Raw genomic sequence first — 22,500 nt, 5'->3', positions numbered from 1 at the left:
ATGAGAATGTCATGCAAGTGAGATGTTTAGCTAGCTCTAAAACCAGGTTCAATCAACCATTGCCTGTACCAAGTCAAGATGGTGAAATTAGCAACAAGATCGACAACAAGCATGTTTGGCTGGACATCGAATGATGTCCCTTTTGCAGGGTCAGTTAAAACCATTAATAGGCAGTTCTCCATTATTGTCCGTAAAAATACAAAAAAAAAATAATGTCCTTCCTACGAGTTTGAATGAATATGATTGCATTTTTGTAAACTACAAGGTGCTGGCATTTATTTATCCGTACGGCTAACAATCTTGTTGATGTCAACAAGCGCACAGCCATTACGATTTTATAATAAAAGAAACGGTTATGGAAATTGTTCCAGATTTTTCTGAAATCGTCTTAAAAACGTTAAGGATCGGGATTGTGTCCGAAAAAATAGGGTGGGTTGTGTAACCGGAAACATCTATTTTTTCGGCCTAAGCTTACTGCGCCAGTCATTTTCCGCTTTTTTTTTTTTTTTTTTTTTTTGGTCGATTAAAGCCGTGTTCTTCATCAGCTGAATATGCTGGTAAAGTGAGGAAATGATTAACACGACAGAAATTTTGGGCAAACATCAACAAACTTGTCATTCACTTCCTTCCATGTTATTAAATTGAGATCTTCAAATCTAAAGTAAAATAAAGATTTGGTGACTAAACTTCACATCTAACATAAAGTATACATTTGTTCCTATATCTTTTTGCTGTCTTTGAGCTTGATAATATAGAAAAAAAAACCAATGAGATCAATAACAGGATAAAACTTGGACATTTGACTTCAGCATTTCCTTCCTGCTTAAACAGTTCATTTTTCATTTGAAATATAAAAGAAACGATGTATCAAAATGATAATGAACTTTATTTGATGACGGGCACTTTGCAAGTGACCAAAAACTCCACTTAAAATATGAAAAGCCCCCAAGGGTGACTGGGAAATAGAAGTATGGTCACCATTGGTCTTCCTCCGACCGGCAGTAAAACCCGTGCCGCGCTTGGCTGTGCGGGGTGTACAAATTTGCAGCCACGTCCGGTCAGAATGGGGACGTTCAATTCGATGCCTCGTGTAAAGAGAGTGCCACGCTCTTTGCACGTTAAGAACCCTTGCAACAACTCTTTGAGGGGTCCGTAGGTGACCTGTTGCAAGGCTAAATTTCTGTCCCTATCCAATATAGCCTCGTTTCCCGTGGCAGTCTAAATTTCTCCGACCTTAATCCCTTAATCTATTACAGAACCTACTTATTGTATTTATTGTGAACTTGTTCTCGTCCTGAATATGCATGAAATATTTGCCACTGGACGTTAAGCAACCAACAATCAAACAATAAAATACGAAAGAAGTGTGAATTTGTTTCCTGTTGAGGTACAACAATGGTTAAGTACTTAATCTAACAACTCGTAGATTCGTTGAAAATCGTCTACTGCAATTACTAGATCACCTCCATATAAGAAATTTGAACTCACAACCTATACCATATATGACCAGAAAGAGTTTAATTGTATATTACCTTAATTTCAGTACAATAAACACATGTGCCCAACCTCAATTTACCATATGATGACGAATTGGTGTTTATCGTCCAGTGACAAATATTACATAAATATGGAGATTAAAACATATTAATATGATACGAAAATCACAAATTCCTTGTAGTTTTAAATAGTAGACTGAAGGTAATAGTACCTGGCCACATTAATCTGACCAGTCAAGAAGTCTCAGCTCTTACACCATAATGCTGTATCGCTGTATGAGTCTTTTTGTTTATTCTGTCCATAATTATTACTTTTTGTGGCTTTACATTATGAGTCTTTTAGTTTATTCTGTCCATTATTATAACTTTCTGTCGCTTTACTGAGTGTTATTCAATGGTTTAGTGATACAATTAAGTCCCTCTCATTTTTCAAACTACAAGTTAGAACAGGCCACCCAATGTTCCAACATTTAAAAATATTCATGTATTAAAAAGTCCAGAAATAAAGACGACACAAAGGACAATGGTATATAGGTACACAGAACTTTCAAGTTTTGGCTTCACAATCCATTTTGTCCTAAGACAATAACAATCAAAACTCAAAACCAAGGAGTAAACAAAGACCCATAAAAGCAAAAGACATTTATAACAACAGTTTAATATAAATAAATAAGAAACAACACAAACTCCTCTAAATATCAGAAGTGAAATCAGGTGCTCTGGAAGGGTAAGCATTTCCAGCACAGTATACTGCACCTGTCATGTTATTTCTTTGTTCAGTGATGGAAGGTTATTATGACTGAGGAAACATATCAGATATGATTTCTTACACACTATTGTCATAATGGCCAATCAGCTCATGATGGCGACGGTAAAATTTGGTGAGTGATGACTTTAATTTGATTGATTCAAAGCCCTGTCCTAGCAACTTTTGAGAAAGCAGTATACCTAGCTCAACAAAGTTAACGTATTTTGAGCAAGCTTTAGAGTAACGTACATGTATCAATTAACACACAAATACTCCATTTGCTGGTGCATGCACAGCTGAGATGTTGCTACACAGAAATGGAAAGTTGACTATAGGAAAATTAAAATCATTGCAGTTGTCATCAATTTTGGTATTTAACCTATTATCAGTAGTCATTTCAAAGAAAAATATGTAAGGGTCCCGCGGAACCAAGTGTCTCGCCTACTTTTGATGTTGTCTATATTTTCAGTGTGATAGGTGAATGCAAATAGTGATTGCAATGTTAAGTCCATTTATACGTAAAATAATGAAAAACAGAAATGAATCTCCAGGATGCAATCTTTATATCATAAAGTTTGGTACAAATCCAGGATAGTGTAAGAAAGTTATTTAAATTTTAAAAACTTTAACCACAGAGTGAATGTAATGTTTCCTGGCAGAAAAGTCCATTTATAAGTAAAATACGGAAGAACTGGATTTAAAAAAAAATAAATTTACTTCTAGATACTATCGTATGATCATAAACAAGCCTCTGTCCAAGTTTGGTACAAATCCAGGATAGTTTAAGAAATTTATTAAAATTTCAAAAACTTTAACCACAGAGTGAATATTTGTGGACGCTGCCGCCGCCGGAATGTAGGATCGCTTTGTCTCGCTTTTTCGACAAAAGTCGAAGGTTCGACAAAAAGGTCTAAATATGAAGCAGATTTATCTGTGTTGGTAGTATCTATAATTTCAAGTTCACTTCAATATATTTAATGTAAGTGATCACTGAATCTTTAATTATTAAGACACAGTACATCATCAATATACCGGAAGGTGAAATTAAAAGACTGTGCCAATTTCTTCTGTACAAGCCCTTGGATAAATTCTGCTTTGAAGGAATACAAAAAGAAATCTGCAAGTAGAGGAGCAGAATTGGTACCCATTGGGATTCCAATAGTCTGTTGGAAAAACCAAACCTCCAAATTCAACAAATATGTTGTCGATCAAAAGTTCTAAATTTCAGAATTAACCAACAACCTCAAAATTTATCTGGCCCTAGTTTCACAATAAAAAAACTTTAAGAGTAATCTTTTTATTAAAATTGTGTTTTCAGTCAAGTATGTTTGAGTATTTCTATGTAACCATTGAAATTGAGAATATACCCACTCTTGTTAATTTCAATTTTTGTGGCACCAAATGCTGGTGATGTAACACCTTGTCAACATTCATTGTGCCAGCTCTGGTTCTGGTTGTTAGAAAACAAAGAATAATATACTGCTCAAAAGACCTTGAAAATCCTTTATGTGTAATAACTAAAACTAAAATAAGAAATTTTTTTTTTTATTGAAACATGTATCAAAATACAACAAGAGTGAACACATTGAAATGTCTTGCCTGTTTAAGTGTTTATAATTGAATTTATGTTGATAGTAAAAAAAAGAAGTTGATGCCACAGGCATTTACAATGGTCTTTGTATATGTTGCAAGGTGAGATAGACCCTTTTAAGTTAGAAATGAAAGCCATACAATCATTCCAGGTAACTGATTGGTCTCAGAACAGTCATCATAAAAAATTTAAACTTTGACCAATGAATAATGAATGTTAATGGGTAAGAGTGATTATTTCATTGTTGAAAACACTACATATACTGTTAAGATGAAGAACAGGAATAAAAGCACTGTTCATAGATATTTACTTATTTTTTCAATGTATTGTTTGCCATTTTGTCCCATGTACATTTACTTCATATTCCTTTATTTTCTATAGGTCAAGGTCAACTGACACCTGCCAGACATACATACACAACTTACTATTATTAGATTCACCAAATTTAGTTCTACTATCCTTAAAATATCTGAAAAACAGACCAAATCAGAGAAATTCAACATTGACTAATGAACCAAAGGTCAGAGGAAACAGGACAGACAAATTTTAACCTTTACAATCATCCATAATCCAAATATAGTTCACCTTTTCCTTTAAGCGTCTGAAAAAAAGACCAAAGAAGAAAGAATAAACATTGACCAATGAACCATAAAAATGAGTTCAGTGTTAGATTATTACTGCCAGACACACAAATACACCATACACCAAATATAATTGACTATATGCTTATAGCATTGACTACATGCTTATAACATCTGAGAAATAGACCAAAACACAAAAACTACACTTTTAACCACCAAACAAAAAAAAATAATGTCAAGGTCAGCCTACAAGTTGAACATGTACAACTTAGAATCATTCCATAAACCAAATATAGATGACATATCACTTATTGCATCTGATATGGACTTGACCACACAAACTTAACCTTGTTCGTTAATCCATGAAAAAAGTCAATTGATATCTATCTGACATACATGATCAGCATTTTCAGGACCTTGCAAGGTACACATATACAAAATATTGTTATCCTATAGTAAGAATGAAATAAAAGTAACAAAAAAATTTACTTCTTTTCAAGTAGCCACAGAACCATGAAAATGGGGTCACGGAAAAGGGTCAAATAATTGACTGAAAGTTCATAACATAAGGCATCTTTACAGAAGGTATTAAGCATCCAAGTTTTATATCTTCTGAAATATTTTTAAAAAAGCTTTTAAGTCAAGAGCCAACCTGCCTCTGCCATATCACTATCCTGAAGTCTGGTGTAACAGGCGAGACAAAAATCAATGTTTACAAATATAACAACTTGTACAAAATATCTCTAGATACAACCTCAACATGACCATATTTATTTTTAAACAAAAAATCTATAATGAGATATTTATCCAATAAAAAATTCAAACAATCAGAAGTTTTCTCTTCCATCAGAAACAAAACAGCTTTGAAAAATAGTAAATAGTTTCTTCTAAAAATAGTTAAAAGCTTCATTTTTAATATAAAATATATGTGAACTTTCTTCAAGTCTTAAATATTCTTAACAACTTTTGTCATTTTAAGATATTTGTGGTATCAAAAAGGCATAACAAAAATGTAAATTTTCAATAAAGCACTTTCTGGGACTAGACTAAATCATCATTTCAAGAACATTTTACAGCCAAGCATCAAATTTTTTCATGTCATTAAAAAAGAGGGAATACTTATACAAACATGTATGTATGTGTTGCTTCCTGCAATCCGATAGTTAAACATGAAAACCAACAAATTTACAAAGTCAACAAACAAAATTACCTTCATTAAAAGCTGCATAGAAAATAGGGCTGTATAAATTTATCTTTAAAATCATTACCTTTGGATGGTCTTAGTGACAATTGTTTTTTTAGATGGGAAACTAATTATTGGCCCTAAACAATCATCCTTAAAATGCCTATATCTTGGATGCAAGACAAAACTAGTATAATAATACATGATGAACAATGTGTGCATTTTACATCAAGACTAAGCACAGCTCAAAAACAAATATTTTCTGATTTCTTCTCCTCTGGCAAAAAAAAAGATAGGTTTGTTTTCCCATGAAACTATAACTCAAACCAGAAACATGTGTTGGTTTGTTTAATATGAACTGGATAGGAGGAATCGTGTGATTTTATTTCTTTGGAACAGTTATAAACACAAAAATACAGCAAAGTATTCGTTTGAATAGTTTTTCCATTAGTTTTATCATTCATTAAATGTACTTTAATTCAAAAAGTCCCAAAATAAAATAAAAATAATAAATATTTTCATAAAAAATAATACATACTTCTATACCAACACATGTTTTTGGTTAGATTTATCTTTCCTTGATTTTATTCAATTTGGCGCAACAAAATAGACATAGAAATAAATAAACAGAAATAATAAAATTATTGTGTCAAGTATATGAATACTAAAACAGATAGGTACGAGCTATGTAAAGGTGGAAAATAATGAAATTCTTGCAAATATATGTGACCTAAACCTGGGTCACATACCAAAAGTTTAAACAAAGGAAATCCATAGCTCTTTGCTTATGGTCCTCCAAAATAAAGAAATTTCATTGGAACCTAAGAGCTACAGTCCAGCAGCTATGTTTCTATATATCTGACAATACATCTTCCTAAAAAAAAATACCCTACAACCCACCAGCAAAATTCTGGGATAGGGTGTGGGGAAACTAACGATACTTTTAATTACAGTCCTGTCTCTCTCCATTTCATTCTTTTGCGTTTGGTGTAAGAAGACAAAAACTTAAACAATTTACAAGCATCAAATTGTGTCATGTCACTAAAAAAGAGGGAATACTTATCAAACATGTATGTATGTGTTGCTTCCTGCAATCCGATAGTTAAACATGATAACCAACAAATTTACAAAGTCAACAAACAAAATTACCTTCATTAAAAGCTGCATAGAAAATAGGGCTGTATAAATTTATCTTTAAAATCACTACCTTTGGATGGTCTTAGTGACAATTGTTTTTTTAGATGGGAAACTAATTATTGGCCCTAAACAATCATCCTTTAAATGCCTATATCTTGGAGGCAAGACAAAACTAGTTATAAAAAATACATAATTGTAACAGGATGCTGTTACAAAGTCTCCCAAAACAAAAATTATAAACCCTGTGGTACTACCCCTTTAATTTTTCACATTATAGCTGTCCGATCTCATTTGCCTTCAAAGGATTTGATTACAATGAAAATTTGAAATGATTGCCTTTCTAATAAGAGTTTTGTGGGGATCTTGACCATATATATGGTTTAGGGATGGGGATCTCGACCATATATATGGTTTAGGGGTGGGGATCTCGACCGTTTACAAGTTCTCAAACAGGAGGGCTTTGGGGTGACCCAAGGGACACCCCTTATATTTCATTTGATTTATTTTATTGTCCCATACAAGAATATATATAGTTTAGGGGTGGGGATCTCTACTGTTTACAAGTTCTCAAACAGCAGGGGATAAGGGTGACCCCAGGGGACTCCCCTATATTTCATTTGATTTGTTTTAATGTCCCATACAAGAATATATATAGTTTAGGGGTGGGGATCTCAACCGTTTACAAGTTCTGGAACAGGAGGGAGAGGGGATGACCCCCAGGGACTGCCCCTATATTTCATTTGATTTGTTTTATTGTCCCATACAAGAATATATATGGTTTAGGGGTGGGGATCTCAACCGTTTACAAGTTATCAAACAAGAGGGGGTGGGGTTACCACAGGGGACTCCGCCTATACTTCAATTGATTTGTTTTCTTGTCCCATACAAAAATATATATGGTTTAAGGGTGGGGATCTGGACCCTTTACAAGTTCTCAAGCAGGAGGGGTTGGGGCTGACCCCTGGGGACTCCCCCTATATTTCATTTGATTTGTGTTATTATTCCATACAAGAAAATACATGATTGTAACAGGATGCTGTTACAAAGTCTCCCAAACAAAGTTCCTGTAATTATAAACCCTGTGGTACTACCCCTATAATTTTTCCCATTAAAGCTGTCTGATCTCACTTGCTTTTTAAGGATTTGATGACAATGGAAATTTTTGTTGGAATCTTGACTTATTTCATTTGATTTGTTTTATTGTTCCATACAATTATATATATATGGTTTAGGGGTGGGGATCTCTACCGTTTCAAGTTCTCAAACCAGAGGGAGTAAGAGTGACCCCCAGGGACTCACCCTGTATTTCATTTGATTTGTTTTATTGTCACATACAAGATTATATATGGTTTAGGGGTGGGGATCTAGACCGTTTACAAGTTCTCAAACAGGCAGGGGAGGGAATGACCCCCTCAATATTCCCCTATATTTCATTTGATTTGTTTTATTGACCCATTCGAGAATATATATGGTTTAGGGGTGGGGATCTCAACCGTTTTCAAGTTATCAAACAGGAAGGGGGTTGGGGTGACCCCCGGGGACTCCACCTATATTGCATTTGATTTGTTTTATTGTCCCATACAAGAATATATATGGTTTAGGGGTGGGGATCTGGACCGTTCACAAGTTATCAAACAGGAGGGGGTGGGGGTTACCCCCTGGGGGGACTCCCCCTACATTGCATTTGTTTTGTTTTATTGTCCCATACAAGAATATATATGGTTAAGGGGTGGGGATCTTGACCATTTTCAAATTATCAAACAGGAGGGGGTGGGGGTGCCCCCGGGGACTCCCCCTGTATTTTATTTGATTTGTTTTATTGTCCCATACAATAATATATATGGTTTAGGGGTGGGGATCTGGACCGCTTACAAGTTATCAAACAGGATGGGGTGGGGATGACCCCCGGGGACTCCCCCTATATTGCATTTGATTTGTTTTATTGTCCCATACAAGAATATATATGGTTAAGGGGTGGGGATCTGGACTGTTCACAAGTTATCAAACAGGAGGGGATGGGGGTGACCACCTGGGGACTCCCCCTACATTGCATTTGTTTTGTTTTATTGTCCCATACAAGATTATATATGGTTAAGGGGTGGGGATCTCGACCATTTTCAAATTATCAAACAGGAGGGGATAGGGGTGACCCCCGGGGACTCCCCCTGTATTTTATTTGATTTGTTTTATTGTCCCATACAAGAATATATATGGTTTAGGGGTGGGGATCTGGACCGTTTACAAGTTATCAAACAGGATGGGGTTGGGGTGACCCCCGGGGACTCCCCCTATATTGCATTTGATTTGTTTTATTGTCCCATACAAGAATATATATGGTTTAGGGGTGGGGATCTGGACCTTTTACAAGATATTAGAACATTCTCAAATTGAAGGGGGTGGGGATGACTCCTAGGGACTCACCCTATATTGTATTTGCTTTATTTTATTTTTCTGTGATCATTACTGAAGACCGTGTGTCTTTATCACTTACTGTTTTTAAGTTATAGTCATTTGAAAATTAAAAAAAAACAAATCCTATAGGGTTCTATAGTAAACCACTCCTTGCTTTTGGCCCCTCAAAATACCCCTAAATAGACCCTAATGCACAAAAGAAAGATTGATGGCTCCCCTCTCACATTTTATGAAACCCTAAGTTAATCTGACAAGCGTGAACAAGTTCATAGTTCAAGTGGCGGAAGAAGAAGAAGGAGAAAAAGAAGAAGAATAATAAAATAATAAGAACTGAGCAAAAACAATAAGTCTTGTTTGGAGAGACTTAATAATACATGATGAACAACTTAAAAACAGATTAAAAACAAAAAATGTGGCAGTCCTAAAAAAATCTTCCATAAGTATTACAAAATAAATCAATCCTTTTTATTCATGTTTGAAACCTTCTTAATTACTGTATGCCAGTACCTTCTGTGAAGCTCTCCTCCTTTCTCTTTGCTGATAGATAAGACCTTTAAACATTCCTCCTTTCGAGGAGTTTTCTTTGCTGCCAGATGTTTCTTAAAATATATTCTGATTTCTTCTTCTTCGGTTTCTGTCCATTTCATTCTATTACATTTTTTAGCAGATTTTCTCTTTTTAACAATAACTGAAGTACTACTACCCTCCCCTGCATAGTCCTGATTTTCCTCGTCAAAGTAATATTCATCTGGAATATAATCATCTATGTCTTGTGGACATGGGTCTTCAAGTGCTTCAAGAGTACTTTGTGCTGCTTTTTGTGCATCATCCTCCTCTTCCTCTTCCTGTTCACCTTGACCTTGATTGCTATTGATTATGTCTGTAAAATACCAAAATGATAAAATAAATAATAAAGTTTCCCACCTGCTCGATTTGATTCAATTAATCTATAAAATGTAAGAGCTGTAAAGTGAAATGTGATGCTTACTTTCTCAGTTTTAAGGTGATCTTGACATGCGAGTAAACAAAGAGTATGAGAGACAATAGAGGGTTCACATAAGAACACTTAAAGTGATTTTAGTTGTACATGTATAGGTATTTATTTATGTGTTTTGAACAGCTACAACACATATTTTAAATTGTGATACAGGGGTCAAAATTAATCCTTGTCTGGTGGTCTAGGACCAGTAGAACTTGCATCAGATTCAAACCATCTAGCAGATTTTGTAAGCTGGTAAACCAGTTGAAATTTTACAATTACACTGCTGTTTGCATGCCAATCACGCTTTGTGTACCTGTAAAATCAATTGCACAGTACTGGGGATATTCACAATTTTACAAATTACTCATAATTTCAGATGAGCATCCCTCTGACAACAATTGTGGAAGGTTTCAAACCGCCTGATAATAAAATTACAGAAGTTGATGAATAAAAAGAAGATTGAAATAAAGCCTATCAAAATGATAAAAAAAAATCGAAAAATTTCAGAAATCATGGCAAAATGGATCATAAATGGCTGCTTTACAATGTGGATCAAAATTTTATGAATTGTACCACCTGTGAAAAATCTGCTTTGACGGAAAAGGACAAACAATCGGTTTTTGTAACTTGATCCATAAATTTTATGATACATTTGTCTTTATAAATAAGAAATCTGTTGAGAGCATCAGTCTTCGTAGACTTAATTAAATATCTAAATTTATCAAAATTATCTTAATTACAAAAACATGGTATAATATTGACAATGTCTTCATAAATAGATGTTGCATTCACATATGAAATGAAACTCATCTTCAATTTTGCTATCAATACCATGTTTACACATTCTTTGACCCAAAGGTGTATTATTATATCTGCCTTTTTACGATGTATAAATCATGGTTAGAAATTCTTAACAGAGCTTTCTAACATATTGTTTTGAGATTTTAAACTTTGTATAAGTCTCAGGTTTGTATTCATTTTTGAGCTTATAATATGTATGTAATTTGTTTTGGTCTGATAAATGTGAGAAGAAATATTTTTCATATCTTTCTTGTAATCTATTTTCCACTGCAGATATGAGTTTTCCTTCTGACATTGTTCCTTTATTATTCCAGACATGGTCAAAACCTATGAATTTTAGAAACTGAAAATGTGTTTGTTAAAGGTACATGAAAAGGTACATTCAACATCTTTGATTGACTTACATGTATATGCTTATTTTCAAAAACCTTCCTAAAAACAGACCAAAACACAAAAACTTAACTTTAACAACTGAACATTAAAATGAGGTCAAGGTCAGATAACACCTGTCAGTTGGACATGTACACCTTACAATCATTCAATACACCAAATAAAGACATATTGCTTATGGTATCTGAAATATTGACTTATTATAGTTGTCAGATCTTTACAAATGGTCTTTTTGTTGTTGGGATGTTTAAGTGCCCAGCCACTTTCACTCTTTTTTTGTTTTTCTAAGTGTATCCATCTGATGAGTTAAACCTTTTTCAACTAATTTTTATAGTTTGTTCTTATGCTGTACTATTACACCACTGTCCCAGGTTAGGGGAGGGTTGGAATTAGGTCAAGGACAATGGACATATGACAGACGGAAACTTCATAACATACGGCATCTATGTACATAGTATGAAGGAATCAGGTCTTATACCTTCTGAAATATTAAGCTTTAAGATGTTCACTATCCCTATGTTGAGCTGTCACAGGCTCGACAAAACTTCATATTTTCATTCAAAATAAATTTATTAGAAAAAAAATAAACCATCAGTCTTTAATTTTGATTTGTACATGTATATAAATAAAAAGTTTGTGGTTTAAAACCTAACAGTTTTTTAATGCATTTACAGGGTAAACATCATATATTTTAAAAACATAGAAAAACTCCAAAATTTCCCAAAATTGTACTTTTTTCTGAGGTTTTCTAAAAGTTTTCTTTCAGGATTGAGGACTCATAAGATTATGCTTTTAATTGTTTCATATCATTTATGAACCAAAGCCTGTAGGAAAATCAAAACACTCTTATAATCAAGTTCAATGAACTGTCAAAGATTACCTGTCACTTTTATGCAATCTTACCTATTATCAATAAATAACTAAAAACAAGTGTCAACAATTTTAATCTGTTGTCTTAGTGATTTCTTGAGTTCTTTATTGAGTTAATGAACTCTGACTGTGAAAATGAAGATAATCATAAAATGGTGATGATATGATGGAAAAGAATGTTTTTTATACTCTGTCAGCAGAAGGGTGCAAGGTGCACAGAAAAGGGGATCATACTGTGTAGACTTAAATTCCTGATCCTAATTTAATTGGTATGTCTTTCATATTTCTTTATTGTTAATCAAACCAAGATTTCAACGTTTACAAAATGAAACTGTGGTAAGTTCTTGGGGTCACAAGATTCAGTTTACTTTCATGACTTTACTTACCTTTCATAGAAACATCTTTGAGCGTTTTCCCTTTGAACTTTTCTGTCAAGTTCATATCCTGTATTAATAAAATTTTGCTTATTTCAACTCGTTCTATAAAACCACTCATCTGGCGATAGTGTTCCAGATGAACCTTCTTTGTGTGGCCTAAATGATTACACAGCCAAGTTAGCTGGTTTTCCTTTAAATCGAGAACCTAAAATAGACAATAGGAAATATGATTTAAGTTGACATATAAACCTGTCATCAATATACAAATTATGCATACTGCATACACAGGAAAAAAATAATGTTTTTTTGTTCTTAAACACAAGGGATGCTAATAATACACTTCTGGTAAAAGCATTAAAGGACACCGGACACTTCAAATAAACATTACTTCTTTCAATTCATAATCACGAGTTGATTCATTATTTTCATTCCGTTGTGTGTTTCAGTGACCTGATAAGCTACACGCGGTCAGTAATTACACAAATTTTGATATGTTCCGATAAGTACCGAGTAATCCCTACAATTAATAAGATAACCTCCGACTTTGTGCGTGACGTCAGGTGTGAGAGTCACTTTCATACTTTCGTTAGTTTGATCAGGGAAAATATCAAAAAACTTAAAAGTATGGATTTAGACGGGATTGAGATCAATTACAATATTCAAAATAGCAAATATACATAAATGCAGAATATATGTTTTTGCAAGATCCGTTAATTTATTTAAATAAATGATTTTTAAAAGTGTTAAAATCATTGTACATCAATCAGTATACCAATGACTATGCGGGAAGTTGCAAAATATATATGTTATACATGTCAGTATTTTTTTATGTTTCATTTTTTCTCGTATTCATTAAACCATTTGAGGGGTTCCGGTATATGAATGGCTGTTAAACGTTCAGTGACAAGTTATAGATTAATATTCAGGATAAGAACATTATAATGAGCTATGAACGTTTTACCCCTTTTTTTAAAAACGATTTATTTTATCATATTTAACGAAGGCGAATAGGGGATACATATTCGTTTCTTAATATGTCATATAATCATTTCACAAACAAAAAACTTTAATTTAGATAATTATTTAGCTGATTTAACATAAAAATGCTTATAAAATTCTCCAAGTTCTGCCAATTAAAAAGTTGCCCTGCTCGAATAAAAAAAAATCTAGCAATACCAAGAAATTAACTAATACTATAATTGTATACTTTTTAATAGTTTTACATGTATTTAAAATTATAAGAAATTATAAATGACATAGAAAGGCGGGATTAAATTAAAATAAATGACACCTTAGTTGAGTAGACACCAGTTTTTTCTTTCTTCTGGAGGTCATTTCCCCACCCCCTTTCATTTTCAGATATATACATTTCAATGCCGTAAAATTTGTTTGAAAATGTAAAAGATTTATTTTGCCAGGTCGGAGAAAAAAGAATATGTTTTTTTAACACAAATCACTGCCAATTTTATCAAAATTATCATTCCCGTTTTTTAGAAACATTGAATAGATCTACCGATGTCGCCCGGAAATATTATATAGAAAATGTATAGATATATAATGACGAACATTGCATTTCTCATTTAAATAAAGAAATATCGAAACCAGAACGAAATTTTGTGAAACTTTTACTCCGGTGTATCCGAGATCTGATAGTTTAGCTGGGTGGTGGCTTACTCTGACTTTCCGTAAAATGTAAGGAATACATTGAGCACATTCTTAGTCTCCTGCAATTATGGGCTATGAACGAGGTGTCTATGGATAATTCGAAAACGTAAACCGATATATATATATATTATTTATTATTTTTGGAGTTGCTTTTGCTTTTAAACTCTCTCATAAACTACGAAATAAACCATTTTTTAAAATAGTCAAAATATCAAGTTATCGATTTTACTCATTTTTACAGAAGATATATAATTATGATACAATTATGGTATAAATACGAGACATAAAAGAGACCTTAGACATTATCAATTAACCGTTTATTTATTCTTTATAATAAGGCATATTTGCTATAAAATTAACACAGCATTTTCTATCGCTCTCACATGTGACGTAGGATGCGCATGCCTCGATATCGATCTAAAAATATGCATAATAGAGCAATCAAGGACATCTGTGTATATTTTGTAGATTATCAGCTTCCCCGGTGAGAAATACACAAAACCACATGATAATAAATGTTTTATTGGTGATCAGAACTTATTTGATATAAAGAATGTTTGTAGTGTCCGGTGTCCTTTAAATTTGAATAAGGAACAATAATTGTATCTACATGACTCATCTGATAAAGTTTCGTCACTCTTGTTTTCATCATGCACTTCAAAAGTTTATGTAAAAAAATACAACATCAAGTTTATTTGTTCACAAATGCAAGAATAAATATTTTTTGCAACTTGTATACCGGCCATCTCATAATAAACAATTGAAGCATAACAATGAAGTCAATAAATGAATTTGGATTTATTGTTTTCCTAACCTATTGATTATCTTTATTTAATCAACATGGGGTTTGTTTGATACCAGCTATTCATTGGTCAAAATTTGATTATGAAATTCAATTTGCATGCTTTCCTCTGAATTTCCTATTGTGATGTCATGAAACAAGTGTGGACACAGACATGCATTGATAGTATCCAGCATTCAAGACCAATACTGGTCTGGACCTATGTCACTGCATATATTTGCTCAATTCCTTCAATATTAACTAAAAAATTTGGTCTAAAAATTTTCCTTGTACAATAAGTGGCTAAATTTCAAACAATCGGCAAACAGGAAGTGGCTGCACCACAGATCTAAAAATTGCTAACATGTTACGACTCACCATGATCAAACTCTGGACCAAATATAAAATCATTGCTTTTCATAGAAGCCAAGAAAACTTTGACAAAAAAATTTCCTTGTACATTGAGTAGCTAAATTTCAAACTATCGGCAAACAGGAAGTGGCTGCACCACAGATCTAAAAATTGCTTACACGTTACAACTCAACATGATCAAGCTCTGGACCAAATATAAAATCATTCCCTTTCATAGAAGCCAAGAAAACTTTGACGAAAAATTTTCCTTGTACATTGAGTAGCTAAATTTCAAACTATCGGCAAACAGAAAGTGGCTGCACCACAGATCTAAAAATTGCCTACACGTTACAACTCAACATGATCAAGCTCTGGACCAAATATAAAATCATTCCCTTTCAAAGAAGCCAAGAAATCTTTGTGGAAAGTTGACAAGCAAGGTCTTTCGGACGGACGGAATGACGGAATGATGGAATGACGGACCTAGTTGAGCGGTTACTAGACTTGCTTTCACCGTTGGTGACGCAGGTAAAAAGGCGACCATGCCTGATGACATCACACAGAAAGAACACATTATTTCTTATTTTTTAAGATATTCAAGATGGGAATACATATATTTTGTTAATCTGTAACAGTTTTGAGTAATTTTTCTGGCAGACTTCAATTTTATCCTTTGATCTTTTTTTAGGAATGATTGCATTTTTTTTGGTAGAATAATTTAAAACATTAACAGCTTTCTTCTTAATACCATAAATAAAAGTTGTACCAAATTTAAAGACAAATCTTCAATTTTAAACAAAGAAGTTGACAAAAATGATTGACAATGACAATGGACACCACATAATGACAATGGCTGACATGGCTTTATAAGCCAATAGTTGCGCTAACATTAGTTAGGTTTAAGTGACACATAGCTTGTGTCTTGACTAAAAAAATGAAATAATTTCATGTGTCTGAAGTGCTTAACTGGATTTACCTTATCAGGAATTCTCAAAGAAGAATATTTGAAAGCTGAGAACGTATAAGAACCAAAAAAATTGAAGAGCTACATAACAAAACACCTCAAAAAAGCCAAGGCCATTTCAAGTCAACTTTGCCTGAGGGATTTCAAATCTCACTTTCTTTATAATTTCAAAATTTATAAACGGACAATTCTAAAAAGGATTGTTATAAATCAGGTCAGTGCTGATCGATAGTACTGACTACTTAGCTGATGATACACTGTGACTTTCTTTTCAGTGTATTATAGACTATAGTGGAATAATTTGCATATATATCTAAATTTTTCAAATCATGAATAAACTATGAGCAAATTGACTGTATACAAACTTTAACTAAAAAACTATGTCCATTTATCAGTAAAATACAGAGCTATGGAAATAAGTATTATTTTCCCATGTATTATTAATAGTTCATAAAGATATTTCTGTTAAAATCTGAAAAAAATCCAGGATGGTTTAAAAAATTTAACTGCAAACTATATGTTACATTGAGAAAAACTGAGCCCATTCATAAATAATATACTCTTACACTGAAAAAAACATATTACAATATTTCCAAATGGATACTATCTTCTGATTATAAGGAATATCCAGTCCAAATTTGGTAAAAATCCTGGGTGAGGATGGTACCAGAAACTTATTTATGTTTTAAAAACTTTAACTGGAGACTGTTTGTAATGTTAACTGGAGGAATAACATTTCTCGTCAATCACAGTCTAATACGACCACAGAAGTTGAATCCTGAATAGTTGGAGCAAGTTAGGGACACAATATTCAGGCTTGCATGATACTGTAAGAATTTGGATTGTGATCAAATTTTTGACATAATAAAGGTTTCTAACCCAAAACAAATGTGGTCAAATCTCTTTAAAATTTCAAATGGGACATTTAATTTACCTAGTATGGTCTGATATCTAAAATCTAACTACATGGTTAAAGATTCAGCATATAAAAAACACCATAAATTTTAAATTTTAGTTGAGATCAAACAAAGTTTAGTTTTGGACCCTTCAAACCTTAATATGGACTAATTTGAAAACAGGGCCCAAAATAAAAAAATATAAATGCACAGTAAGATTCAGCATATCATAGAGTCACAATAATTCAATGAAATCAAACAAAGTTTAATTTTGAACCCTTTGGACCTTAATGTAGACCAATTTAAAAATGGAGCCCAATATCCAAAATAGTAATATAAGGTTAGAACCCCCAAAAATTAAAGACTTTAAATTAATCTCTTTGAAATTGGTTAAAAGATTTGTATTTATTTTCAATTTCATATTTTTGCTATTGCGCAATACTGTGCTGTACCACAATACTAAGTTAATCTGTTATATCTAATCAGTTAAACAGTGTTCAATTGTCCGAATATAAGAATTTAGAAATACTTGGAATGAGTTGTTTTATCCTGTCCAGTACTATAGACAAAATTTCACATAACGTTTCATTGCATACAAGAAAATAATCATCACTGGAAGTTAACTTATCAAATATTCACCCTTTTTCTATCTATGTACAAGCTTTAGTAACCATGTAAACTCAAGTTTACAAATATTCTATGGAAACACCCAATGAAAAAAATAATAGTGCTTTGAAACACCCAAGATATATGTCTATGACACAGAAATATTTTAATGAAATGAAATGTAGGATTAATTTCATACATCTTTCAAATTCAAGGGAATATTTGTTTTCAACCCTTTTTCTTATGCAACCTGATGTGACCTACTATGATTTGGTGGTATTACACCTTTATAATAAAAATCAATGGAATTACTAAATTCTATGAATTCTTTGAATGTTTTGACTTGAACAATCAGCCATTTTGTGCAAAATTTTAAACTGGTCCTTTGACTAATTTCATTGTAAAGCAAATAATGCATTCACAAATAGAGATCAGACAGCCATGAGGTTGAAAGTAAACAAATTTAGGTGGATATCTAAAAACATGAAATATTTTAAAATAATACACTTTGATTGCTATGTTGAGTTTAGATTCCATCAAAAACTGCCAGTCTATAATTTACCAATGCGATATGACAATTCATTGCCTTTTCTTTATTTCTAAGTATTCTCTAGGTGCCCTTTTGTCAATTTTTTTCATGCGCTCATGTTTCATTAAAGTTACCATGCCTTTTTTGTGCGATAGGGAAAACACTAGAATGTAATTAAGTATGCCAATGAAAAAGAAAAAAAAAAGAGTATATGTCTCCATTGGACTACAAAAGTCAATAAAATTACACAAATGTTGTTTTCAAAAGATGACACAAACCTGAGCAAGTGTGGCAGTGTATTTTCTAAGTGCAGTTGATGTTATTCTTTCAGGACTTGTCAAGGATAATTCACTACATATCTTTTTGATCGAGTCATAACTTCTAACTGCTCCTGCACCTAGAATAAATTTAATTTATTACTTTAGCAATTAAAAACAATTTTACATCTTATTAATAAATCTATTCAACAATGCAATAGTATCCTAATACCATGATTTCCAGTAAAATAAAACCATTTTGTCACATATTTCACTCCGCTGACGTCCCACAACAATGAGTGTAATGCATAGAAATAATGCAGTTCCTTGCACTTTGTATTGTTTTTTTTTCATTAAAATTAATGTAATTAAAAATTTTAACTTATCCAAGAAAAAAAAAATATCGAAAAATATTTAACGACCAAAACATGCTGATAATTATCTGTCAGTAAAGAATGTGTATCACAATTTGTATAAAGCAATTGATATCCTGTCAGGTGTTGATTGTTGAATCAAACTCACGCACACCAGAAAAATAAATCAAAACTTTTAGTTTTGTTCCACATGAACAGCGATTTAGTTGTGAAGTAGAAAACCAGTCTAGACCTATTGTAAATTAAGAATATTGTGTGCACATTAATGTTTCTAGATCTATTTTGTATTTTGATTAGAACTCTCTAGTTGATTTTAGGCAAATAAAGAATGAGTGATTGCCTGAAAAACATAAGGGAAGGTGTTTTAAGCAAATATATTCAGTTATTCATTCCCCGCATCTTGTAAATTATGACTCTGATCAATGAAAGGATAACACACAAAACAATCACAGGAAGACTCTTGAACAAAAGTAGGGAATTCTGGCCGGCAATACAGCGGTCATAAAACAGCTTTCAAGTTGTCATTTCCCTGACAATTTATGAACTCATGCTTATCATGATTATAAATACCAATTTCAACTAAATTGTTCAGTAAAATCTATTATATGATGATATCAATGAATGCATATTACTTCTGGAAAAATTAGTATAAGCTTTTTAACGTTCTGTTAATCTAAACAATCAGCAACCAACTGGAAGTGTGAGTCCTGTTAAATGTGTAGCTTTCATAAACTGAACTGCTGAATTGAATCATTCAATACAGGAACTGGCATAAATTGTAGCTTTATACATGATAAAATAAACAAGTAACCATGTTATATGATTACAAGTTTAGTTTATAATACTTTATTGATGTTTTTTTAATCTAGTAGGGTGTTTTTCAGAGGGAAAAGCATGACATGTGTGCTATTACATGCTTTTACACACTTTTTGTCATGTCATGACATTATTTCTTATGGCAGAAGGTTGGCAACTATGCCTATGAACCGCACCAATAAAAAACAACTACTGAACAACAGGCTCATGACGACATACAGGTGCATAAAAATGCAGCAGATTTGAATGTTTTAACAGGCGGAAATATTCACCCTATAAACCTGAGACTATAGTGTATCATAACAAAATGAAAAGACACACTATAAAATATAAGTTGAGAATAGCTTAACTCACCAAAAAATGAAATAGAAATCTTATTGAAGTTGGCATTGAAAAAGTGTACAGACTTTTAAGAAAAACAAGGATTCTAACTACTTCCTTCTTTGTTACACAGGATCCAGCACTTTCAAATACATTAAACAAAATAAGTTTTTTTAAAAGTTTTTAAAAGTCAAGACTTGGGACTTCTCATTTTGACTGCAAAAAAACTCTTATATGGAGAATTAAAAAAATAAGGGGCAAATGTTACCTTTTGTTGCAAACAGGTACTTTTTGGAATCTTTAATTTTTGCCTTTCTTCGATTATTTAAATCTGCAATATAGTTCAGAGCTGGTTTAACATCTTCAGGGACAAGAACTGGTACAGGTCTACAACGCTGTCAAAATAAAAAGATTTTTTTTAAGAAAATATTTTATGAATAACTACTGAAATAAAATATGGTATGAACAGATGCTTACTGCATTGATGTTCATGCATAGACATGCTCCCTGTTTTACTACCCTCTCCGACAGATGACAATAAAACATTAAAAGATTTGGAAATACAGTAAAAACTGAACCCTGATTAATCCGAAGTTCATGTCAAACCAAACAGTTTCCAAGTTTCGTAAAAATCTCCCTATTAATAAACATTATTTTAACCTGTACAAACAGAATCCTGCTGATCATCGAATACAGAACACATTTTATAGTAAATGACATTGTGTATAAAAAAACCTGTCAAAACAGATTGATAGCATTCAAAACAATGTTAGTTTTGCAATGATTTGCATGCACAACAGTTGATCCCTAAGGGTATTTGAAGTTTGATGAAATTATTTTTCTATACAACTAAGCTTTTGCATGTATGTGTCGTTAAAACTTTTGAGATACACTCCATTTTAATCAAAATAATAAAAAATTTCCATCACCATATTAAAGGACGAAACAATATTTTCTTGATTTCAAATTGGAATTCATTGAAAATTTGAGTCAATTTCCATGAATTTCACAAACGTAAAGATATATATATACCATGCTAAATATGATTTTGTGTAAAGGGCCATCGAATGCAAACAAGTCGGAAGATCTGCAATGATGCATGCTGTGATCACATTAGTTTATTAAGATCTTAGATTGCAGATAAATTACTGAAACTGATGATGTTGATGACAAATTAGTCACATCATCAGTAATTAACAGACTTGATCAGTGGAGAAATCTGGTTTTGAATAATTGAATCAGACAATGATGTAGACACACAAAAAATAAACCGAGGCCCCAGATTTGATTCATACCGATATTTTGGATGTTTTTAGGCTAAGTTGTTGAAGAATATTTGCTATGTATACTATAAATCAAACTGAAGAAATAAATCAAATAACCAAGGACATCACTGTGAAGGAAATCTAGCTACACTGAAATATTTATTAAATTTTTAAAAAGGAATTTGATCAATGAACAGTTTGAACTTGTATTTGATTATGAAAAAATTGCTATTTGTTTTTCTGATCTTTAAATATCTCTATAATCTATTTCATTTTCTTTTTTTTAACATTGAAATCAACATGAAACTTGTTGTATTTCGTTTTACTTGGTGTTCTTGTCAGTAAGTGTTAAATTGATTTTAAACTATTCAATTCTGTTAAACTCTGCAATCTGAATACATGTGAAAACCAAACAAAACACAAAGTCTGGACTGTGTTCGGTTAGGACAGGTTTCATTGTACAAATATTCTATTCATTGATGATCGAAGATATTTTCTCATTAAGAATCATTTAACAAATTAGACCTCATGGCAAAGTGTCTCATGAAAGCACAGTCAATGAAGGAACCTATCAGGATACAAAAAGTATCTCAATACTTACTTTACCCCTGGTGATTATCAGATCTTGCGAGCTAAGAAGGTGCATTTCCAGGTCTGACAGGTCTCCAATTAGTGATTTGTCTACATCATTTAATTCAGTTTTTCTATTTGTGTTAAAGTCTTTGAGGCTGAAAAATAAGCATTAATAGAAAATACAGATTCTCACAATGATTTCTCTTGAATCTCTGGATTTTATTTTGCAAATAATGGTGATTTATCTAATTCTGAGTGTAGTCAAAGATTCATTGTCACCTACATGACAAACATATTAATTTGAGGATTGAAGTATGATTTCATGTTGTCTATATATACATGTATGATATGTTTTCAAAATTTAAAACCATGGATATCAAACTTATTATCACAAGCGACAAACAACCCAGGGATTACAAAAGTGTGCAGAACAGGACACAAGTTTAATCACAAGTGTTGTTTGGCACCAATATTCATGGATTCCATGAATAGAGGAATAAAAAATTTAAATACACAATTTTTCTATAAGAATAT

General features: G+C 32.4%; 1 protein-coding gene across 1 annotated transcript in view; it reads right to left on the bottom strand.

The window, feature by feature from the left end:
• Nucleotides 1-8,776: 8,776 nt before the first annotated feature.
• The window catches only part of LOC127722235 (uncharacterized), a 16,682-nt gene continuing 2,958 nt past the window's right edge, over nucleotides 8,777-22,500 (bottom strand). Inside the window, exons 2-5 of the mRNA XM_052229132.1 lie at nucleotides 20,397-20,523; nucleotides 18,639-18,757; nucleotides 12,578-12,773; nucleotides 8,777-10,028 (exon numbers count right to left, since the gene is read on the bottom strand). Coding sequence (XP_052085092.1) covers nucleotides 9,604-10,028; nucleotides 12,578-12,773; nucleotides 18,639-18,757; nucleotides 20,397-20,523 — 867 coding nt within the window. The 3' untranslated portion in view covers nucleotides 8,777-9,603. The remainder of the gene's footprint in view (nucleotides 10,029-12,577; nucleotides 12,774-18,638; nucleotides 18,758-20,396; nucleotides 20,524-22,500) is intronic.

The sequence above is a fragment of the Mytilus californianus genome, unplaced genomic scaffold (genome assembly GCF_021869535.1).
Source record: "Mytilus californianus isolate M0D057914Y unplaced genomic scaffold, xbMytCali1.0.p SCAF_12, whole genome shotgun sequence".
Classification (NCBI taxonomy): Eukaryota; Metazoa; Mollusca; class Bivalvia; order Mytilida; family Mytilidae; genus Mytilus; species Mytilus californianus.
The sequence above is the reverse complement of the archived record's forward strand: the minus strand, read 5'-3'. Positions and strand labels throughout refer to the sequence as shown.